The 24,478-nt window shown below is 49.9% G+C and overlaps 1 protein-coding gene across 1 annotated transcript; it reads left to right on the top strand.

The window, feature by feature from the left end:
- The first annotated feature begins 16,631 nt into the window (after positions 1–16,631).
- On the top strand, positions 16,632–24,478 carry PIRT (phosphoinositide interacting regulator of transient receptor potential channels). Its single transcript, XM_013953177.2, has 2 exons — positions 16,632–16,643; positions 24,056–24,478. Exon 2 carries the CDS (start codon positions 24,080–24,082, stop codon positions 24,476–24,478), a length of 399 nt encoding a protein of 132 aa, XP_013808631.2. The 5' UTR covers positions 16,632–16,643; positions 24,056–24,079.

The following is a 24,478-nucleotide window of genomic DNA, read 5'->3' as shown; positions in this document are numbered from 1 at the left end:
AAATCTCTCTCATCTTGAAGCTCAAAGGCACTGGCCAAGATCAGACCAGGTTGGGAGCTGTCTGCCCATGCTTGAAGGGACCTGTGTCAGACATCCTCCCAGCACATTCCAGTCCCACACAGATCTCACCACTGAATTTAAAAATGCAGCAGCTGCCACAACAATTAAAAATGCGAACAAGGAAAACAGCATCCCAAGCAAGCAGGAGAGCAGGGATGCGTATTTATAGCTCCTTATGTAAACCAGATACAATGGAGCCATTTGGAGCTCAAAGAAACTTAACGTTATTCTTCATCATGGGACGCCTGGTGCAGACTGCAGATCACAGCCACATCATGTGCCCCCTCAAACTAAGTGGAAGAGGGACAAAACATCACCCTTCTATAGGACATGACCTGCTCGGGTTACTCCCCTCCAGGAAGGTGTCAGTGGTGGAGCAATGCAAGAAGTTAGGGGCTTTGCAGCACCGAGGGGGTAGGTACTTGGCACTGGTGGGCAAATACCAGAACTCATCCTGCTCCACATCAGGATGACTGGAGGGAAAAGGTTGCCTGAACCCAGCTAGATATCTCTGGGGCAGCAATAAAGGCTCCTTTCACTGCCCGTTACTGGAAAGCAGGAGTTGACATTACTCATCTTCAGGGACCCCCAAGGCAAAAATCTGATGACTGAGGTCTAAGAGATTCTCACAACTGATAAATTAATTGCGAAAGGTATTTGTGAACTATTTTTAAAAGTGCAAGCAAATGAAAGAGGGGTTACTGCTCCCTGAACATTGCTGCTTGTTCTCTTCTCACGTGCTGTTGAATTAGATATTAAATCCACAGATGAGCTAAATGAGTTGATCGTGGCTAATGTTATTACCAGAGTACCAGAGGAATCAAAGATGATTAGTCACTTGTCATAAAGTCTTAGCACAGTGGATAGAGAGAATTAATTTGTCCTACTGACCTGCTTTCGTTTCTGTGTGGTTCTCATTGATACATGTGAGAAATAAGGGGAATAAACAGGAAAAAGTGGAAATCTGATTTACAGTGATTTACATGGCAGAACCAAGACTTGGAAGACAGTTCTTGTAATTGCCATAGTCCTTACTATAGAAGGATAGAGCTTGCTTAGAAGAGACGTGCAAGGAGCCTGGAGACCAGTCCAGCTCATGGTAAAAGAAGAGACTCATGTCATCAGAGGACTCACTCTCCAAGCCTCAAGGACTGTGCTGACAAGAGGGGAACGTCTGATCACCTAGCTCACATGCAGACTCCTACAATCAGAAGCTAAGTCCTACCACTAAGGCAGGGTGAAATGCATCCCACTAGCCTGCCCAGCTTTACAACAGATAGGATACAAGCACCCATCACACCAAGAACCAAGTATTTATTCCTCTGCTTCAGTCTTCTTTATGAATCCTAGCTGAGACCACGTGGCTCCACAATGAACACCAGTAACAGCAAGATAAAATTTCAGACTTAAATGTGGGTAGAAGGGCTTACAGGATAATCACTTCTGCCTGATCCCTTTCACTATGGAGAACATAGGGTGTCATCTCAGAGCCATGCACAATTGTCTTAGAGACACGCTGGTATTTGGGTGATGTTCTAGAAAAGCAGGAAAGGGCAAGGATAGAATCAGCTTCACAAAGGGGGAGCCAGAGAATTACATACCAGCCAGCATAACTCCACTCCCCCCCAAAAAAAACCAATGTCCTGCACCTCATGCAAAATGTGACATCAGCAAACATTTTTTTTCCTTTTAAATCTGAACAGAACAGCAGACCTGACACATTCACACCAACATCCTAGCTGTTGACAAAACATTACCAGAAGCAGAGCCAGAATGTTGAAAAAAAGTGATTTTTGCTGTCTCCTTGGCACTAGTGAGACCTCATCTGGAGTACTGTGTCCGATTTGGGTCCCCGCCCCCACTATGACAAAGATGCTGACAAACTGGAGCAAGTCCAGTAGATGTCACGGAGATGGTCAGGAGGCTGGAATACATGGCATAAGAGCACATGCTGCGGGAGCTGGGCTCATTTGGCCTGTGGAAAAGAAGTCTAAGGGGGATCTAATTACTGTCTTGTACCATCTAACAGAGGCTTATAGAGAAGGCAGAACTGGAGTCTTCTTAGAGGTCCACAACAACAGGCACAAGTAGCAACAAGAAAAGTTCAGATTTGCCATAATGCAGAAGCCCTTCCCGAAGAGGGAGGTACAGCCCTGGAAGAGGGCCCAGAGAGGTAGACAATTCCCATCTTTGCACATTTTCAAAGCTTGGATGGACAAGGCCCTGGGCAAGTTGATTTACTATCAAAGCTGGTCCTGCTTGGAGTAACAGGGGAAAATAAAGACTTCCAGTGGTCCCTCCCAACCTGAATTATTCTATGATACTAAATGGAAATTCCCAGCAGAGGATGTTCACATGGAAAAATATCGCTCTCCCCCTTGGGAATTGCCTTGCCCAATCCAGAACCTGCAGCAGATCCATCTCTCGCTTTGGGCCAGGCTGCCCCTCTCCTGGCCACAAACAGGCTTTTCCACAGACTGATGTGGAAGGAGTACTTGCCCTTCCCCAGGCATGCCTGCTGTTCGCTTTCCCTCGGCGTTGCCTTTCTTGACACAGCTAATTTCCCAGAGGAGATGGATTGATTCTCCTACAACCACTATAGCTTTAATACATGCTATTTATCACCCATCTTGTCACTGAAGTGGAAGAAGTGTGTGCCTGCACAATATATATGCAAAAATCTTCATTGCATTTAGTTAATCCTCTGATGGCCATCAATAAATATCAGGGACTTGGGAGACACTCAGGAAGAATATTAATAAATAACATATTTACATAAATATTTTTTTGTTGCTCAGATTCTCACCACCCCTTCCCATTTAAAAGTGTGTCAGCCCACAGCAGCTCTCTTGTTTTGATTATGTCAGTCTGCCAAAGCAGTACAAACTCCGCTGGTTGCATCAGTCCTGCTGCCTGGGAAGGGGAATGCATCAGAGGAAAACCAGTTGTCTTTGTTCTGACATAACCGTGTCCTGCCAGCAATTGTCCCGTGAGCTGGCAGGTCACCACATGGTCCCACCTGCTTTCAGAGACTCTGAAGGTAGGACCTGGTCCTGGTGTACCTGGCAGTGAGCAGGCCATCAGCAGTGTGCTGAAGCACAGTGGGTCTGGCTTCTGCAGAAAAGCACCACGGGCCTTGTGCAGAGACCACACAACATGCAGACAGTAGGCCTAGACACACAGCTGAGTCAAGACTCTCAAGGTCCCATGTTTGCTGATGCCACACCAGATATCAGGTTAAGAAGGACATACCACTCATGGAGATGATTTTCCCTGTACAAAAGCTTGGCACAGAGCAGGCCTCTGAACGCAGACCAAATCTAACTCATGTCCAAAACGGTCCTATCCAAGTCATGTGTGATGAGCTGAGGTTTCTTGGAGAGTGGGGAAGTATCCCTACCTGCTTACGCTACTCTTACACTTACAAAAGCATCTGCTTTTGGCTGCTGTTGATTCTGGATGAGGTGTCCCTGTGGTCTGATGTACCGCGGTGCTCCCTGCAGTCTTAGTGCAAAGAAGACTTCAGGCTTCATGTGTCTCAATCCTGAGGTACTCAGACAACCCTGGAGCATGCAGGGGAATGACAATGATCAGGGGCTGAGTGAAACTTCCCCACACGTGATATTTCTGGGTGATTTCTTATATTGTTCCCAAAATGCAGGGTCAGTAGGAATTAGATTCTGCAGGCACAACTCACAAGGGAGCTTTGCCTTTGACAGACCTATAGATCAAGTGTGGGTCTCTCTCAGCTTACTGTCCTGGAGTTCATACTGCACAATGTTGTCAGGCCAGCAATGTGACCATGAACGCTAGCATGAGGGATTATTGTACCATTTTTAGTAAGAAAAATAGCTCCATTTGTCATTTGTCATTAGTGTGACATTTCAGTGAAACATCCCTATTTCATGCAGAAATCAAACAGCAACAATTTCAAAATAGTTTATTCAAAACCCATTTTCCATCAAAAAAACATTTCTTTTTTAAAACCCTAAAATTCATGTCATCACATGCTCAGTGGCAATTCTTGGGCTTTTGCCTACAGTCACCACCATTTAAGAACTGCCCCATCGTGCACCAGATTAAGAGGATTGCCCAGCTTGGGGCAGATACTTTATCCATCTCAGCTCAATCCAGCTGTTACCATTTTCTCCTCACAAGTCATCAGACGTCGTTACTTTCTCTGATTCCTTTTAACTGTGATTCTTAGACCAGTCCCATTACCGTGACATGAATACCTCCATACAGTTGTCTTTCTTAAGCATTGCTCAATATTTAATATAGACAGTCTCAACTTCTTAGGCTATTCCCAGCTACTGTCTTTAATTGTAACTAATTCGCTGAGAATGCCTAATACACTTTTTCAGCTCCTTAGCAGGAGGATGGGAGCAAAACTTTGTACATAAGGGTAGGATGAATAATGACTCTCTGATAGAGATATTTGGACAAGCAAATGCTAAACATCTGTGAAAAGTTCATGCTCTGGAAACCTTTCTGTGAGTTATCAGCAGGCTTCTGCCTACCTGAGCAATGCACATATTGCAAAGTGCAAGAAAAGAGCAACATAACATGTTTTTTATTTGCAAATTTAATCATGAATCACTTTTCTCCTAAATGCTCAACTGGCTCAAGATGCCATCGGATGTACTTTTGCCTTAGTTTCCATCTGTGAAGGATTTGTGAACAGCTGCAGTATGTTCTTCTTAACAGTTTGCAAGAAATGGTCTCCATAGCTTGTTTCTGACTGGATCCCCAGCCAAATGTTGAGCCCTGATGACCCATCAGCACACCCAGTTAAGGAGAATGCATCCTTTTTGTTACCTTACCAGAGTCTGCTCCATATGATCCCTGTCTAGGTCTATGTGATCCAGAATTACCTAGTTGGGTAGGTTTTTACATTTTTTTAAGCAAGCGTATAAATAAACTTGCATAAGCTGAAATATTTCAGTCCTTTCAAGGCCACAGATCATGTACATCTTGCACACTTCCACTCACTGCTGTGTCTCCCAGGCATAAGAAGGAATATCCCTCCAGGATATGAATAGATGGCAGAGCCTGACTCTCCACCGGAGCATGGTCTGAAGAACAGGACACTGCATGCATGGGGCTGGATCATCAGCAGATCACACACTGGAAGCATGCAGAGATGCCAGAGGGCAGCCTGGATGTAGTGCCATTCTCCTCAGGTGGCAGAAGGAACTGCCTGGCCCAGAGGCTGTGTGTGGGAGGCTGGGATGCCGGCATCTGATGCCCACTGAATGTGATGGCTGGAGCTGTCTAGCTCTGCAGTAAGGACAGACTGAAGCAGGCTGCTGGTTGCAAAACCCCCAGGTGACTATATATACCTTACGGGTGCTGATGCCACCGGCTTGAAGTGTCAATGGGTAACCAACACCATGGTACCAAGCAGATTTTTTGTACATGGAAGAATGTCTTACCCAAAACACCTGTGCAAACAGACTTGTGAGTATATCTTTGGACAGACTATATACTTCTCTGGGTATTGGGACTGAGCCCTAGGAGTGCATGTAAACCAGAACTCTGAGAGCAGATGGCAGTGATCCTGCAGCTTGGTCAATCTATATTATGGGTTGAATTAGGACTAGCCCAGTGCCGCTCCCACCCAAACTGGGCAAGTTCTGCATCTCCATGCTCAGGCCAGGCCAGACCTCATCTCCAGCTCTAATCTGTCTGCTTTTCACATCCCTCAGAGCCAGGGGTTTGGCTGGTACAAAGCAAATTTCCCTGCCACCAAGGCAGACCTGGTAATTCAGCCCTATTCCTGTCCTGCATTGCACAAAGAAGCTGTAGGAGGACACATGAATGTCACTAGGACCAGGCAAGGAATCTGAAATAACTTTGCAGGAGGAAGGAGAAAAAACAGTATCTCCAGGGATTGCAATAAATTGCTACCTTCTTCCCAAAGGCTCCTATGAAACACTTGAAAAAGTGACCTCATTAATTAATGAGATGGGTTAACACTCTCTCCACATACTCTTCCTAATTGCAATTCTGTCTTTCCCAGAGAATTCTCAAAGCCATATTGATCATTCAAAGCTTTGTTCAATCAATAAAGTAATAAACCATGTATGCTTAAAAAAGCGATTAAGAAGATAAATACATGAGACACTTTAAAGAAGCCATGTCCTTCTGCAGCCCACTTAGCAGCTAAGAGCAAGCCATGGGTAAATAAGTTTTAATGTCCTCATCTAATTGAAATGGGTAATTGTCTCATAAATTTATTTAATCCCTAATCCATGTACAAAGTATTTCCAAACAAAAATCGTCCCAAACAGTAACTCTCAGTTTTCGCTGGCTGCTTGATGCATGGATGGCCTGCAGAAATGATAGTCACTGACGAGTTGTGTAAGAGAGATGTTGGCCAACCAGGGACGCCCTCTGCCCCTCTGAGCCTCCTGCCAAGGGGACAGCAGGGCTGGGGGACCCAGGAATCCTGAAGGACAAGTCTATTTGGAAAGTTGCAGAAAATTCTCAGTGCTGTAGCTAAAGCTTCGTTATTGCAAAAAAAAGCAGCTGATGTCTCGCTCTATCCCCATGAGGATAAAGCCCTGTTCAGCCCTGGTCCGAGCTGCATCTGCTGAAGTCAGAGCAGAAGGGCCAAGCGAGCCCATTCCTCTCCCCTGCCTTGGTCTCCTTGTGGCTGATCATCCTCCAATTCTGCTTCTCCTTGACCACAACCTCCCTGCACTGAGCATCCCCTTTAGCCTGCAAAGGATACCTGCAACGTCATCACTCCTGCTCTCACAGGTACCACGCCATATTGCAGTGAGGAGGAAAACTGGTGCACGAGACTGCCTGTCATCTCAGGTCTCACAAGACAAACATCCTGCCATTATTTGTGCTGTCGTTCTGGAGACAAGGGTAAGTGCAGATATCCTCACTCCCCCACTCCTTCGTAGCCCAAGGTTTGAAATCCTGTTCTGTGGTGGTACTTGGTGCTGCTGGAATTTGTTATCTTACTGAGGTTGCCAGAGTCTTTGTAGGGCATGAGATGAGACTTTGCCTCCCACTGACCCCATGTGACACACCTTTCCTAGCAATCTTCCCAAAACCCAGTGGCTGTACAGAGTGTAACACTCAGCCCAGAGCTGAAATCTATCAGTAAAGTAATCTGAGTTTGAAACTGCTTCAGTTCAGAGAAGGAAATCTCCAGTTACCATTTTGGCCAAGCCTCATGCTCCTTTAGAGAAACAAATGGCATCAATTTGCAGGCCATATCATGAATTTGAAGATAACAATACCTCTGGGCTTCTAACTAGAAAGGATCCCAGGTAAGTGCTCAAAGCTTTCAGGAAAGGAGGAAAAGATCATTCCTGGTTGGGGTGGGGGGGGGGGTTTCTTTCTTTCTTTTTTTTTTTTGGAAAACATTGCGATTTAACAACTACAGGAATTGTTGAACATAAATAAATAACGTGGAGAACTGGGACACACTAAGCTCTGTGACTGCATAAATATTCAAGCTGCAAAAGAAATAAAAGATTTCAAAGGTGCAAACCTAATTACGGAGTTGTTCTCTCTCCCCCTGTAGTAATTCAAACATAAAGAACACTTCTCCGTGGGCTGGTAAGGGACCATAGTGCAAAACTGAAATGCTGAACCTGAAAAATACAATATCTTGCCATATCTCAGCATCAACTCACACTCACACACACAATCTGTTCACTTCAAAAGCTAAAGGCACAACCTGGCCTGCTGCAGATTCTCCCATGAGCAGAGGGCTGGGGCTCATATCCCCTTCCTGGAAAATTATCTCTTTTCCTCACTTATGGGCTAATGATACCTTTGTCTTTTCTGTCCTTGCACCTCTCTATCACATTCAGTGCTGTAAGGACTGGCAACGGCAGGCACAAGCTGACACTGGTGGTAGGCTTGCCTCGTGGCTCTCCGAGACTTTTGTCCAACGCTGCTGGGCTGCTCCTCCCAGTCCTTCCTCCTGCCATCTCCTTCTGCCTTGCTTTCTGGTTGGATTCCTCCACCCTGTGCACAGCCCGGTATGGCACTGGTCTCCCCTTCCTTGTGCATGGCTCCCTGCAGGGACACCTGGAGATGGTCTTATCTTGAAGGCCTTGGGATGCCTCTGCGGGCTGTGTGCAATGCTGGGGGGTGCTTTAGGTCCCCTCGCTGCTCTGCAAATGCTGTACAAAGGAGCCCAGATCTCACCCAAGTTATGCAACCAGCAACTTATCCTGAGAATTAGGGGCTTACTTGAAAGCCCTCACTTTCCTGCTCCTGCCCTTCCTGCTGCTGCTGGCCTGTCTGTGATCAGAAATGGCTCTGCCTGCTGCCAAGCTGCTACCGGTGCCAGCACCGAGGAGCCCCACGTGAGCCGCACAGAGGCTGGGCCAGTGCAATCCCTGCTGGGCTCAGAGCTGGGGCAGGGGCTGGCAGACAGCGTGGACTTGGGGGGGCTGGGGGGAGGTATGGGCTGTTGTTTGCGATCAGCCTTCTTTGCACTGTCTGTTCATCCCGTTTATCCTGGACAGGGACAGCTGCAAAGTGCTGGGCATAGCCCTGTCCTGCACTATTCAGTCACCAATTCTTCTTCACAGAATTTCTTCTGTGTTTCCATCAGTTCTTACTACAGGAAAAGTTTACCACTGGGGAAGCAAAAATGCCACACAGACCACTGACCCATCTAAGCTCCCTCTCACATAGCTTTTGCTGCAATAATAGCTGAACATCTCTAACCGGATGAGTTCAAACACCAGATCCTTCTCTGTTGAATAGATCTATGGGAAAATGTCCCTTTACTATCTTGAAACCAATTTTTTAATTGACCTTTTAGGTTTCCCACTGTAGTTTCACTTAAAATGTTGGTTCATTTCATCTCCTTGTTCAAGTTTGGAATTTTCCAACAGGAAAATGTGATTTCTGCATTATTGTCTCCACTGCCAAGAAAAGACACAGTTGAAAACCCTCCAGCCACCTCTAGGCCAAACTGTGCCAGTGATGAGAGACCTGCACAGGGAGTCTCTGCTCTCTCCCATCCTCACACTGACTGTGACACCAAGTTCCCTGCTCAGAGGTACCAAAGCTGGCCTCAGCTTTTTGGGATGGGTATGCTACACATGCCAACACAGAGAGCTTCTCCAGTGTTACCTGCTGTGATATTGCTCATGAAATCAACTCCTCAACCTTGCTGAGCATATGCTTTACAGCTGCTGTCCATGCCACGGCTGGACACTAGGTCTCAGTTGCATCCTATGGAAGGAAGGTGATGTGCAGCTGGGATGCAGGCTACCTCCAGGCTTGCACAAGGCTCCCTGGTCACCATATCTTTGAACCACGTAAGCCTATTCACCATGAGAGAGACACCCAGGATGGGGATTGTGCATCCTGGGATGCTTGACACTTGGGATGAGGATGCTGCATCCAGCACTGGGCTCAGCCTGAACAACAGGGCCCCCATACCACGAAGCCCTGCAAGAGCAATGCAGGCCAGCTGCATCACAAGTTTTGAGCACAGCACTGAGGAGTGAGGAAGAGGAGCTGGACAAGGCTCCTGGGGGTACGGTTTCCCCAGACAAAGGCCTGTGCTGGACCCAGCACTTCTGAGATGCTGGTTTGGATTTCACTCTGTCTTCGCATAGTGAGCAGCACCATCCTGGCAGAGCAACAGCACCATCTACTGCTCCAGGGAACAGTGCATCGCAGGAGCAGTTCCCAGCTTGCTCCCCGCATCATCACCTTTCTATATGTCAGATGATTTTACCCTTGTCCTGGCCATAGCCTGTAATGACTCTGAGCCCATGTTCTGCACGTGGAAAAAGTGGCTTCCCCTCCCACCAGAAACAGCTGTGGCTGGGTAGATGCTTTGGTAGCAGCATAAGTGTACTCCCGTGCAGGACAGAGACATGGGGAGAGTGGCTGGGGTACCTCCATCTCCCACTCCAGACAGGATTCTTACAGTTCTTCCTTCTTGAGTGATGGACTGCCTGGATCAGAGCATCTCTCCTGTCCTCCCTGCCCAGGCACCTCCCAGGCAGGTCCCTTCTCTGTCCCATGGAATGATGGGAAGGAAAAGCTTTGTTTTTTATTTATTTAACCCAGATGAAGGGATTTTCTAAGGTCATTTGGGGCAGAATTGGGATTTGAATGGAGACATGCCCAACCCTAACCACAAGTTCCTCCTGCCTATTTCTTTGGCAGGCTTACACACCCTTGTGTGTGTTTGCTAGGGCGCATGGAGCCTGCAAACATAGGTTGGTGGGAACAGGGGCAACCTCTACTTTAAAGCAGAGATATCTGTGGACAGCCCTCCATGTCCACACATGTCCCTGAGGCTGGAGCAGAAGGTCTTGTTTCCTGTCACCCACATCTCACTGTGGTACTGTAGAAGATGTAAGGACCAGCTTTATTTCCTATTTGCTTTCATTGCCTCTTTTGAATGCCTGGAGCTGGTTATCCTGCATCCTTGTGAGCTCCCGGGCATGTCTGTCCAGAGCCTGAGATCCCATTTAAGAGCTCAAGGGCCTGAGCTAAACAGAAGCCATACAACACTATTGCAACCAAACAGCAACATGGCACTAGGAGTAAAGAGAGTTTGCACGGGAAAAAGAGTGTGTCCCAACAAGGACATCTTCCACGCGGTCCCAGACCTCTCCAGGACCAGGACCTAATTATGGTCAGTGATAGTCCAGCAGTCACAGTTTCCACATATTGCTGGAGGGGAGCAGTTGCTGGGCAGGAGGGGAACAGAACATGCCAGCATGTAGGGATATCACCAGATCTTACGTGCAGAAGCACACACATGCCCATGTGGCCCAGGACAAATGTGTGTCCTAGGTCATGGATCCGCATGTGCAACCATGCCTGGCTTCACACACCATGTGTTGTGTGTATTGGTACATCTGTGTGCAGAAACACTTGTATAAGTGAGATTTGTGTGCCAAAGGTGGTGTGTGTGTGTGTGTGTGAACAGTCGCATGAATCCATGTGGGCGCCTTTATTAGTACCGGACATTCACTGACAGGGTCGTCATAGGTGACATCTCAGGAAATGCTCCATGTTTGAAGGCAGGACATCTCACTGGGCAGATCCTAGCTCTGCTACTCAGCCCCAGGCCTGAGCTATTTCCCATCTTGCTGTGGTTAAAAGAGGCTTCTTGGAAAAGACCTGCACCAGCTGCCTCCAACACCACATCCCTCCTCATCTTGGGCATGGATGGGTGTTTGGATGAGGAAGGAGCATGGCCCTGAGGATGGAAACTGGGGGAGACATAAAAAGGCTCCCCTTGGCTTCAGGGAATGGCCAGTCTTTTCTGCATGGGCAAGGCATCTGAATCTGCAAGGGTAAGGCTGTGAGGGGAGAAAATATGAGCAGGGTGGGGAAGAGCTATGGGGCTGGGGAGATAGGTGACAGGCCAGCACTTCACAGTGGGCCATCATTAGGGGGACATTCTTTGCCCAAACCCTTGGGCCATATAGCAGTGCAGTAGCAAAGGGAGAAAGACAGGGTATGGGAGAAGTGGGCATGGACTGACCTTCATCATGTGAAGGGCTTCAAAAACGATTCTAGAGAAAAAGCAAAGGGGCCAGGAGCATGCAACTTGCTGGTACATCCCTAGGGCCATGTAGTCAGGCTAACCCAGGATGAGCCCCTTGTCTCTAAACTGCTAGTTGAGAGAGGCTGTCCTGTACCCACACTCAAGCACAAACCATTTGATGCTGGGCCACCTGGGAAATGACCAGTTAAACAGGAGAATGTGGAGTCTAACTGGAGAGCTGTGAGGACAGCAAGGAAATGACCCAAGGAGAGATGGAAAAAGACAGTTGTCATCTAGAAAGGATCTTCTTGCAGGGAAGACTGCCCCAAATAGCAGACTTGGGAATCATCTTGTTCACTGTTTGAATTAATGCCCCTTACCTATTTTTCAGACAATTATCTCAGCGAAGCAGGCAGGTGGACATTAGTGCCACAGAGGCCTCAGGAGTCTAGCACACAGCTCCCACCAGTCACCTTCAAGAGAGACCAAGACAGGTCATGGGAAGGGGCAGAAGCAGGTGGTGTGTGCTGAGGGGAAGGGAGACTCCCTCCTTCCCCAGACCACATTGCAGAGCTAGTGATGAACATGGACTCTATGAGGACATGAGGAGAAAATACAGGCAGAGTGCAGAACTCTTCAGCTAGCAGCTGTGCTGGCAGCAGAGCAGTTGTGATGAGCTGCCCATGAGTGCCGTTTGGAAGACAGAAGTCAAACCATGAAGTGGGAAGGTCTGGAAGAGCCTCCCCATCCAGCAAACCTGAGCTGCCTGGTGAGAATAGGTTGGGAGCTTTGTGCCATGGTGCCTGTGGCCACCTCCACAACCCGGGAGGCTCTGCTAGTCCTCTGTAACCCTGATCTGCAGCTTCTCAGCTATCCCAGTGGCGGGCTCCACACACTTCCCTGGGGCACCTCCATCCTACCCAACCTGGATCCCCACAGCACAAGGATGGGCAGCCCAGGATCCGACTGGTTAGGGTTTCTCTCCGACAAGGGGCTTGTGAGCCACCGAGGAAAGTGTAGTCGCATCTGGAGGTGAACACAGAGGGATGGGTCTTACACTACCATCCTGCTGAGCCCCCTAGCACAGAGCAATGCAGATGCTCATATACATCTCTGATACTGTCTGAACTGCTTGTGGGTCTCTGGACATGGTACTGATGATGGCACAGGTTATATTACCTCCACCCCAGTCAGGAAAAGGTTAATAAACTGTGGTAGGCTTGGTCAGCCCTGACCTATACACCTGCCCTAGGAAGTGAGTTTGAAGGGAGGGATGAGAAAGAAGGGGCCTGTCCTGGCCAGGAGATGAGGGAAAGTACATGCTGAGGTGGGATTCATGCTTCCGTTTGCTATTACTGTGTGAGGGGTTGACTGTACCTCACTGTTCAAAGGGCTTGGCAGGTGAATGAAATCTTTATTCTCTTTTTGTTTCTGCCAGGGACCAGGTGACAACCCACCATGAGTGATGTAAGGCACACTGTTCCCCAGAAAGCGGAAGCTGACACGGCCCTGCAGGGTTATACATTGGGAGTCATGTCACCCCACCACTGTGTCCTGATCTCACAGCAAGGCAAATCATTGGGGATTTTACACTATCCATGATGCTGAGGTCCTGGGGGACCTCAGATCTCTCAGCCCTGTACTCCAGCAAAGTGCAGGCACACCAGGGCATCTCCCCTCACAGTGTCAAGAGAAGAGACACAGGCTGAACCAGAGGAATGTCAGCAATGGTGGCTGAGGGGTTAAGACATCTGGAGTGCTGCATCTGTGGGGACAGTGCTTTTAGACATCCATGACTCTGTGTGCATGCATATACGTCTGCAAGAATGACTCTGCGTGCATGCATTTGACTGTCTGGAGTTCGGGTAGAGGGATGCTCTGTGCCTGGTGGGCTCAGGACTGTGCAGTGCCCCCAAGGAGAACTCAATGCTGCATGAGCAGGGTGGCAGCAGTACGGTCCCCACACTATGGCCCTGGCAGGGTGGAGATCCCCGCGAGGTGGCAGCAAGAGCCTACAGAGGAAGCAGAGATGCTGGGGAGGCTGCAAGCTGCTCTGCCTGGCTGCAGAGATAAGCCAGCAGCAAAGCAATAACCACGTCCTGGGAAGGTGGGATGGGACCCATCTGGAATGGAGAATTCACCTCAGGGTGACACCAGGTTGGTCTCTGAGGAGAGCATCACATGGGGGACACAGGCTGTAGGAGTGAATGTCCACCCCTATTTGAATCCCAAGCAGTTTGGCGCTGAGCACAGCGCCTTCGTAAGGGATCTTGTCATGCGGGGCAAGGGAACCCAGTTCTGAGAGCCAGCTATGGCTGAGATCTGCATGTCAGAGGTTTTGCCATGACCAGAGACCTTTATCATCAGATGCCTGAGGGCCAACCCCAGAGGTGGTACCATGGGAGCAGCTCTGGGGCAATGGTGGCTCATGGGCTGTATTATATCCACAGCCAAAACCTGTGTGAGGGACAAACTGGGGAGGGTTTCCCATTCATCCAGCCTGCCCAGCGCAAAGACAGCCCCATGGACAGACTCCAGCACATGGAACATACCCCAGCCCTGTGGAGGCAAAGGCCATCCCCAGGAAATGTGTGGCCCTGGGCACCTCGGTCACTCTATCCTGACACAAGAGAGCTCCATGTTCAAAAGTCACTTCTGCCCATGACTGTGGCCAGAGTCCAGCGACCAGGCCCATAGGTGCTCTCTGTCACCAGGTGCAGGTCCCTGGGGCAGAAAGGAGGTATCAGGCGTCCTGAGAGGAGCATAAGGTATGTTTTGGAGGGCTGAAATGAAAGGGGCCATGTGAAGGGAGCTCTCTAAAGCACAGGGCTGGACACTTCAGCTGAAGAGAACAAGCTCAGTTCAGTTTGGAGATGGTGCAGAAGCAGTGTGAAATGCCTCCTTCTGCAGGTGCTGAAATGAAGCCTTTCCATCTCTAATTTTTTTCCACTGCCCCTTTAGGCAAATAATTAATTCCCTCAGACTTGGATGCCAGAAGAACCCAAATCCAGCCAACTCTACCAATTCTAGAGAATCTTTTCAGCCCATCAAATAAATATTCACCTATTCACATCTCCAAAAATATTCCACCTAGCTCCTCTGGCTGATGGTTCCCAGATCGGTGGAGCCACCCTATTTCCCCAGGTCTTAGCTGTTGTGCTAAGCTAACACATCCCCCTCACATCAGAGGTGAGGACTGTCCTAGCAGACCACAGCCTGGGATGCTGGGCTCATCCCACTCCTTAGGCCTCTCTGCCCTTGTCCCAGCCTGCAAGCTGGCTGCCCCAGTTGTCCCTTATTGAAGAGGTCCAAAACCTGGCCCATCTCCAGACACCACCAAAGGTCTACTTAGAGCCTAGCTGAGAGATCCTATCTTGACAAATAGTCCCTGCTCTGAGCCTGAGCTCCTCACACCAGATCTGCTGGTGCCCCTCCACCCTTACCCACAGCCCCTCTGGACCTTGTTCTTCCCCTTCCAGCCCCATCCACTGCCCCATGATGTTCATAAGGAGCTTCCAGATCTCTTGGTGCCCTGTTCATCCCCATGTGCTCAGCTCCATGACTGCTCACCTATCTCACCCCAACCCCTCACAACGCCTGCGGTGCAGCATCTCGATACAGTTACTTACTGCACCAAACCAACAAACAGCCCTCAGGGACTGAAGCAGCACCACTGATGCTGGAATCCATCCCCGGACATCAGCTCCAGAGCTCAGTAATGCCTGTGTCAGTCTGGATCCCCTCCCTGCAGCAAGTGGATTCACACTGATGTCAGAGTTATTAAAGTTTGGCTGTGGGTTCACAAGGATGGCAGCATGCCAGTGCCACCTCCCTATTCCATCCCCTTCCTTCTAATGGACTCAGAATGCTAATTAATAGCTAATTGCTAATATCTTGCATTCCTCCAATGGCTCAACAAGGAACCTCGAATCATTTTGCAGACAATAGTTACTGTCCTCTGCTTTATGACTGGGAAAGTTGCAACACAGAATTTGCTGATAGCCAAGATCTGGATCAGCAGCTTACCCCAGTCCTGATCCCTGGCTCTAACCACTGACCCACCCCACTTCTTTTTCTGTGTAGTTGGACTGGCTCCCAAACGGCAGCCTTTTATAATACCCTCACAGGCAAGCTGCCTAGAAGTCAGCCTTGCAGAGACCCGAGGCTGGGAAACAAAGAGTTAAACAATATACTGATATGCTGGTGAGCTCATCAGAGCTGGAATATGCTCCATTGTTTATTAGGCTCTTAACAGAGCCCAGTAGACAACATCCAGAGGGATGCTGGGCTGGGGGTGAGGCCGGTTAGGAGAGCAGGACCTTCTCCTGCAGCTTGTCCCACCCCCGGTGGGGTGGGAAGCCGTCCTTCACCACTTGCCATGTAAGTAGGACTATTTTCCCAGGGTTTGGCTCTCGGGGTGGTGGAAAGGGAGAGGGAAAACAGCACAGCAGGGCTGGGGATCATTTTCTCACTGGGCCCTAAAAAGGAACTTGCAGATGTTCCTTGCTCAGCAAGAAGACTGTGAGCTAGTTGCTGGGACCATCTAAACTCCGGGTGATGCTGAAAAGCTGCTCCTAAGGGATACAGGATGCTCGGCCCAACCCAGCTCTGCTACACTAGCAAATGGACACTGACTACGTCTCAATTTACATCCAAGATCTGGCGGGGCCTGTAGGCAATGCAAAATCCCCTGACACGTTGTCCTATTTCTCCACCCCTAGTCTTAAAGCGTAGTTAGCCAGTCTGCAGGGACATCCCCACATAGTCACCACCAGCCCCCTCCTCATTCTGGGGGCTAGTGGGGGGGGGGAGGAAGGGACGAGGGGGCAGTGGGGCTCTAACATTCAAGCCTTGCACTGACAAAACTCTCCCTGCCTTCTTTCAGAGCAGACACTGCTTGGGCCAGCGCAATCAGACCCTCTTAGGGGTGATGGCTGGACGGGCTGAGCTGCTCCTTCTGTGCCCGCAGGAGCCTGAGGGCGGATTCCTCTGCTGAGCACTCAGGGAATGTTTAATGCAACTGGCGGCCTCATCTCCCGGAGTGAGCTGCTACGCACCGGGACGACAGCAGCACAGCACGGTGAGTGAGCTTTCTGAACGCTCGGTCCCTTCTCAAGGGATTTCCTACCCTGACTCCCATCTGCTGCCTTCCTGTTCTGTGCCCCTCCAAGCCCCATTGATCACGACTGTCTGGCTGGGGGGATCCCAGGAAGGGGGGCCAATGCCATACTGCCAGCACCAATCCTTCTTTCATTAACCTCATTTGGGACTGTGCCACCTCTGGCACAAAGAACGGAGGTGCTGTCACAGGTCAGTGCCTCCCTGTATTCAGGTCCCTGGAGGGAGGCGTGCAGCTGCTGGGCTCTGAGCTCTTCGAGGGGTAGGCTGGGGGACAGGTCCCACACTTTCAGAAAGCAGCAATTCTCCATTGCCCAGCTTACTTGGTTTCTTGGGGAGCTCAGGCATGCTGTGTCACTGCACATGCATCTTGTGCCTATTGACTTTGAACCTACGAGCCACTCTGAATTAAATTTGGTCAGGATTAGGTGTGTTACAGACATTAAGTTCCTGAAAAGTGCATGCACACACATGTCCAGCAGTCCAGCAGTCTCCTTTCCCACCCACACCTCAGGCTGTTTAGAGGGTCAGTCACACACAGGTCCACGGGAGCAGCTAATCCATGTTCCTGACAAGCATGAACCCATGATTGTCATCTGGGAGGGTCCTGTCCTGAAGTTAAAGAGCAGGACCTCTTACAGAGTTAGACTGAGACAGCACAGAGCAGCAGGAAAAGCCATCTCAGTTTGCTTATATTCCACAGTGTTATTCACCAGTGAGGGCTTTGCTGCCCATCCTTTGGGGTGGTAGGCACGACACATCCTCCAGCTGAAGGGCAAATGAACCCTTTGGGTCCTATCCCGAAGGTCTGCAGAACACCTGATGCTGAGATCTACCAGGGCAATGTCCCAAGCTGTTTGACAGCTGAGGAAAACCTCAGTGGGCTGTGAAGCGATGGGGAGGGTCTGGAGGGTCCTGCTCTGTGGGACGGCTTGTGGATTTTGTGAAGCAGTATCTAGATCATGGCTGATGGAAAGTTCAGTCATCAGATATTCTCCTAACATGCATCTCATAGACTCCCTATGTGCAGAGGTGGAGATGTGACCTGATGTTGGAGATATGGCTGTGGCAGGCCAGTGACCCTGGAGCTAGGTCGGGTACTAGCAGGGGAAGCACAAGCACATCTGCATTCAAGTGACCTTCCATTGACTTGCTCCATAGCACCAGAGCTAACCTGCACCCAAACCCAATGGTGGTACTGGTGCTCACTCAGTTTGCTTGGGGATGGCTGATGGGTAAAGCTCTCTCCTGGCTTTTGAGACAGTCTATCTTCTTCTCTTCTCCCTTGATGTAAATCAGAACAGACAACATTCAGGGAGTGCAGGGCTCACTTTGATTTTTCTTCAAAATTTTCTTTTCCATGATGGTTGTTTCCCAGAGGTGTTACAGGACAGCTTTCTTCAGGAAGGTAGCTTGACAGCAAACAGAAAAGGAAAATATATCCATAGAGAAACTTGGACTGGATTTCCATCAAGGTTTGACAGCTGGTTTTAAAAACCCTTAACTTTTCCCCCAATGATTTGTGTGGTAAAACTCTGGGCAGAGACCTTGCCTGCTGCAGCTCCTCTGCATGATCTTGCACACAGCAGCATCACCACCAATACCCGTGGCCCAGGCACTGCTCCGTACTCTGCCTGGGGCAAGCTCATGATGCCTCCACACTATGGGTGTTCCTGTGGGACGGCATCCACCTAATCCTAAAGCAGAACCCAACTCCAGCTTCAGGATGCTGAGAGCTGTTCATGAGGAAGAGCTGGACAGAGATGGACACTGAGCCTGGGGCAGATGGCCTCTGTACAGGCTCACTTGGTGTTCCCAGCCTTGCAAAATGGGAGGAGGAAGCGTCAGAAACAAGGTGCTGTAAGGAGTTAGGGTCTTAGGGGGAAGCAAGTGAGAAGCTCCTGAAGAATCGGAGCTGCTTCTGCACACAAAGAGGTGACAGATAGGCAGAGGACTGAATTTGGGAGAGTAACGTCAGCCCTTGCACAGCCAGGAGGACACAGACCCAGGCCTAGGAACAAAGTTTTCAGACTGGGCTCTTGCACCACTTGTAGCACAGCTTTTGCCACATCTGGAGGTTGTTTGTGGCATCCCAGATCGTGGGTGCTTATATTCTGGTTTCAGTCTTTAAGATTTCTAAAGGATTTCTAGTCTCTATGGTTGCAGAAAGAGCTGATGCAGGTCCCTGTAAGAACACAGAGACTGTCAGGGAAATTAAATCACCTGAAATGAGATGATTCATCAAGGCCGTCAGTGTTCCATGCGGATCTGTGTTTTGTGAGGCCACCTCCTGCCTCTGGCTGCGTGAGGTTGGCAGCACTCAGTTTGAGGGGAAGAGATTCCCCATTGCATGGGCACTGTCCCAGCATGATCCTTCCCCCTGTATTGATGAGGGAGCCTGCAGGTCCCCAGGGCAATGCCAGATCTTCCCCCAAGGAACATCCCATGGGCCTCCTAGCTGACAGCTCCTGATGCTGGGTACCGGTGAGAGAGGAAGCCTCACCACAGCTGAGAACAGGCTGAAGGACCCAGCACAGAGCGTCTGAGGCTATCTCCTGTCCCCCTGGTTTGTTTCCTGGTTGTGCTACCCAGTCATCTCCTCCCTGCTGTGACTGGCATGCAGTGATGCTGCACAGCTCATCGCTCAGCTGGACCTTGGAAGCCACTTTCCCTTGGTCTTTGGAATGGAGGCAGTGTTTGTCCAAGGTATGTTAATTACTTCAAAGCACAGCCTGTGTTCTGTTCTGAAGGCACACACACCCTGCCCACTATGGTCTAATCCTGCCCTCATCATCAACCATTTAATCTCCACAAGGCCCAAGAGGTATCCAAAAAAGTAGATGATGGGTCAGAATGGAGGATCCTTGGAGACACTTGAACCCACCTGGGAGGGACAGTCCAGGAGAAATGCAAGCACATCTTCCCACATGGAAGAGGCTGCTCTCACAGTGACAGTGGCTGCACAGCTCCCTGTGAAACAAAAATGGCTGTAAAACTGGTGGCAGCAGCTACAAATTTGTTCCTAACAAAAAGAGCCAAAGTACGATCGGGCTCACCTTTCCAGCTGTGCTTTTCAAGAGGGCAGTCAGCTAGGAGGGACGGAGTCAGTGTGCGGCACTGCTTTGGCACTAGGCTCCCCCAGCACCACTAGCAAGCAGGTGCCAACAGGTCCTTCAGCTCAGAAACTGAACATCACCACACAAAGCACTAGAAGAGCAAAAGGAGGAGAAGCAGCATCACATGAGGCTCCTTCTTATGAAATGAAGCAGAAAATGAGTTACTCTGCTATTAGCCCCGCTGCCAACAGCTGCCCAGATTTTAGACACAGAAGCAGCACACCACCAGACATGATATCTGAGATGTGCTCTGGAGGCATTTTCAAGCTATCAGACAGTCATCTGCTGAAGCTCTCCTTACAACAATAATGATTAAAAAATTTGGGAGGAATCTGATAGCATTATCCTGCCAGGCTGCTCAGTACATCTGTGATGAATTAGGAACGGAGCATGGGCAGAACAGGAACTGAAATTAGGTTAACCCTCCCAAGAGCTGCAGATGCATGCAATGCTAGCAAACAAACTCCCAAGCAACTTGTAGGGAGTGAAATCCTTCACTAGCTAATGGTGGGGAAAGCACACTGACCCTCATGCAAAAGCATAGAGAGCAATACGAAACAGAGAGCATAAATTAAAAGAAAAGGAGCAAATGTGGAAAAAGTGTGATCAGGCAAATTGCTCTGTCAGGAATTGCCATCATCTGGGAATTGTGGTGGGAGGGATGATTATGCCAGAAAACCAAAGGAAAAAAAAAAACATTCTAATGCAGGTGTAAGGTTGGAAGGAAGAGAATGGTTTCTGCATGATTATGAGATTAATGATCTGCAAAACCAAGAGGAAGATCCTCTGCAGGGCACAGTGTACATACTCAGATGCAGAGGCAGGACAGCAGCACATAGACAAGCAGGGAGTGGGGTGCCCAAAAGACAGGGCAGGACAGACTGCATTAGACTGCTGAGATATGAGATCTGGGCATTATTCCAGAGAAGAAAGCAAATTTCCAATCACAGAGCCAAATTAAAATCATACAGTGGGCTGATCGTAAAACCTCTCCATGAAGGATGTTACAAGGGAAAAGCCAGGAAAGCCCAGGATTACCTAGGGTGAAATTTCAGGCAGAACTGTGAGAAAGCTTGGATTTGAGTTAGAACAGGGGGGATCACAGCCCAGCAACACTATGAGCGAGGCAGCTGGTATCCAGGCTGCATACACCAGCCAAGCAAGAAGTTATCCAGGGTCTGGGCAGCTCAGGATGTTTTTGGAGGACTGAGCTGGTTCCTGGAAAGGTTGTAGCTGGAAGCAGAGCAAACATTTCAGTCCATGCAGAGCCAGCCTTGCTGAGTCCCCTGGACACTGGATAAGACGTGTCCCATTGCCGTCGGCATTTTTTTGCCACTGGAGCCTGTGACTGCCTGGTCTCACAACTTACAGGAGCAGAGGTGAGCTGTGTCACGGAAGCCGACAGTGGAGGAAGCTGTATCCCGCCCGCCTGCACATCTAGCATGGTTGTAGCCTTGAAAATAGCATCTCCTGGCAGCTCATGTGTTCACAAAGACATTTGTGGCTTTGACCAAGAGATCAGCATACTCCACCATGATTTCTACGGCCAAGCTTTGTGCCAGCTTGCAGAGATAGGACTAGCAGCTCAAAAGGAAGAGAAACAGAGAAACCAGAGCTTGCTACTATGACTAAACTTTCCTGCCGGCCATCCTTGATCAAGCGCCGTAGCAGATAAATCAGGACAGCAGCAGAAAGAAGCAGGAAATGTGTACCCTCCCCAGCTCCCATCTCTCCTAGCTCAAAAGAGAGGAGTGAAAGCTGCTGGGGAGAGGGATGCAAATAGTATCCATCACCCTTCACGCTCCCTTGACTTTTCTTTTTTTGCTTGTTGGCCCAAATTTGGCAAACCTGAAGCATCACAAAATATGTTGGTGCTACTAGATCTGCATTTCTGGAACAACAGAGTGTGTCAGTATGTGTGTGTGGGGGTGTGTGTGGATGAGCTGAAGAACTACATCTGGCTCTATCCAAAACAAACCACAAACCTGGGCAGGGGTCACAGACAAAAGAACAAGGGAGGTACTGGCTGTGCCTGGCCGCTGGCTTCCCCAGATGGGCACTGGGCTCAATATGACCCAAATACCAATGCGTTTCCTTAAGACTGTGCCTCGGGAGCTTTGCCAGCTTTGTAGCCCCTGTGCATCTGTGTCCCATCCATGTGGTACATGCTCTCGCATGGATTAGCAGTAGCAGGAAATGAGCTGGGGCCTCTGGGCTTCATTCTCAACTTATTTACAGTTTGTTGCTGCCTGCTGCCACCAAAGGGTGTGTCATATGCAGGATGTAATCCAGAATGGTATCACCGTGCTTTCTGATGAGCCATCCCAAAGGCTCATCAGAGAAAAAGTGGATCCGAGTGTGGCCACTGCTGAACTGAGCAAATACACACAGTCTGCTGTGCTCTGTGTGTCAAAAAAGGACCAAAGAGTGGCTCTAAATGAACTGCTCTGGATCAAAGCCCACTTAGGCTCAAAGCTGGTGCTGCACTTAGGAAGAACTATGTTTGGCAGGTCGGCAATGGACAGGGCGTAGAGCCCTGATGGCTCTGCCTATCCATCTGAGGTGCATCGGGGGGTGGTACCCAGGCCAGCACGGACATCGCCAGGGGCTTGACCACTTGCCCTCGGTGGGGGGAGCCCTACACGGAGTGCTTACAGGATTGGGATGGGCAGAAATCACAAGTGTTTCTGCTTTCTGGCGCTGGCAGTAGGCTGTTGCCAGGTCCTGGACTGCTCCAGGCTGGCACCACTGTCACACTCCTGCTCCTGCCCATATCCCCAAGGGCTGAAGGGCCTGAACGGCGGACAGAGCATGGCCTCCAGGCTGGGGTCAGTCCCAGCCCTCCTGCTACAGCTGAGCCCCTTGGGGAAAACCTAGAAGCTCAGGCATGTGTCTACCTTGGAATAAAATCCTGGCTGTGAAATACCCATGGGTCCGGCCTCTTCTGCTCTCCTCACCCTTGGTGCCCTGGGCAGGTTCATCTCTGCTGGGCTTCCCAGCAGCGAGTCAGACCATGCAGGGTGTGGAGTACTCACTGATCCATCTTCATGCCCTTGCTTCCTCAGCAGAGCCCTGAGGAAATAGTGGTTTGTATAATGCTTGTCCCTTCCCATTTACCGTCATGTAAAGTGATAAAGGCACTTAGCTTCTGAGAAAATGTATTTCCTTCTTGATCTGGTGAAAAAATAATGCAGTGCTGGGGCCCCTGAGGAAGTTGCCTTGCTGACGCTGCCATTGCAAGGTGTAGCGCCTCTTTATGCACCCACTGCCAGGTCCAAGAGCGTCCCAGAGCAGCCTGCCCCAGCTCACAGTTGGAGAAATATTTACTGTCTGACAAGGGCTTTCCTGCCTCCCATCCTGTGTATTGATAGGAAAAGACAAGTCCCTGCCTGTGCCAGCACAGGTATTAGGTGTGTCTCCCCCATTTTGGTAGCATGGGAAATGGAGTCACAGAGTCAAAGGCGAGCCAGAGTCACCCCGGGGATCTAGGGAGCGCCTGAAACTGGAACTCACATCCCGATTCCCAGAGCAGCCCCGTTTCCTGTGCTGCAGCGCTACGAGGCTCACACGTCTGAGCTGGATGTGGCAACGAGGAAGATCCAGCCCCAGGAGGCCCTCGGGGGGCGCTCAGCCCAGGGCATGGGAGGCTTTCAGCTATCCCACTATGCGGTTTCGACTTTGGCACACCTGTGTCTTAGTTTCCCTGCCTGCGAGGCAGAGACATGAGTGTCACAAGGTGCTGAGGTGTAAGGGTGTCAAACAGGTCTGGGGGTACAGAGCTCTTCCCCACATCCTGCTGCCTGTGGTACCATGTTGACTGCAGCAGCACAGCCAGCTTTGCTTGCAGGTGACTGGGAAGCATCCAGCACCCAGCTACTCCCCTGAAAACAGCCAAGAGCCCTACGAGGCTCAGGGCAGTGGCTCCCAATGGACACCTCGCTATCCCACCACTGCGCTTCTGTGGGAGTTGGAAGCTGGTGAACTGGACAGCGCACAACCTGTCCTGGGGCCCATGGAGAGGGGCAATGAGACTCCTACAGGCCTCCTCAGTGCCTGCCTACCAGCGGGAACAGGTCCTAAATTTCATTGCTCACATAGGTGTGCTGCTCTTCTCTCCCTGAAGTGACCCACAAACCCTTCTTCACCTTCATTTGGAGTGGCCAGGGTGCATGCACTGATTAATCAACAAAATGGAGAACACCTAATCTGTCCATCCAGTAATAGCCTTGCTCTGTTCTTTCTCTTTCGTCCTTCTCAGGTCTCCTCCTCAGATCCTGTCACCATGGAAATCCCCCCAAAAAGCCCTGATGGCAGTGAGAAGTCACCCCAGTCCAAGGAGCTGCTGCCTAGTAACACGGCCAGCACCCTGTGCATCAGCTCTCGGAGCGAGTCTGTCTGGACCAGCGAATCCAGAAGCAAGTGGGACATATACCACAAGCCCATCATCGTCGTGTCTGTCGGAGCAGCTGTGTTCCTCTTTGGGGTGGTTATCACCAGCCTGTCTTGCATCCAAATCAAGAACAAAAACGTTTACAAAATGTGTGGCCCAGCTTTGCTGTCCATGGGACTGATGCTCCTTGTTTGTGGCCTTGTCTGGATCCCGATCATTCGGAAGAAGCAGAAGCAGAGACAGAAGTCACAGTTTCTGCAGACCCTCAAGTCTTTCTTCTTTAACCGCTGA

Source organism: Apteryx mantelli, chromosome 19, assembly GCF_036417845.1.
Source record: "Apteryx mantelli isolate bAptMan1 chromosome 19, bAptMan1.hap1, whole genome shotgun sequence".
In the NCBI taxonomy this organism is placed as follows: Eukaryota; Metazoa; Chordata; class Aves; order Apterygiformes; family Apterygidae; genus Apteryx; species Apteryx mantelli.
Note: the sequence above shows the minus strand (reverse complement) of the source record. Positions and strands in the feature narration are given on the sequence as shown.

Bases quoted from the DNA above. Each gene is read 5' to 3' on its own strand.
- PIRT (XM_013953177.2), top strand. From the start codon at position 24,080: ATGGAAATCCCCCCAAAAAGCCCTGATGGCAGTGAGAAGTCACCCCAG.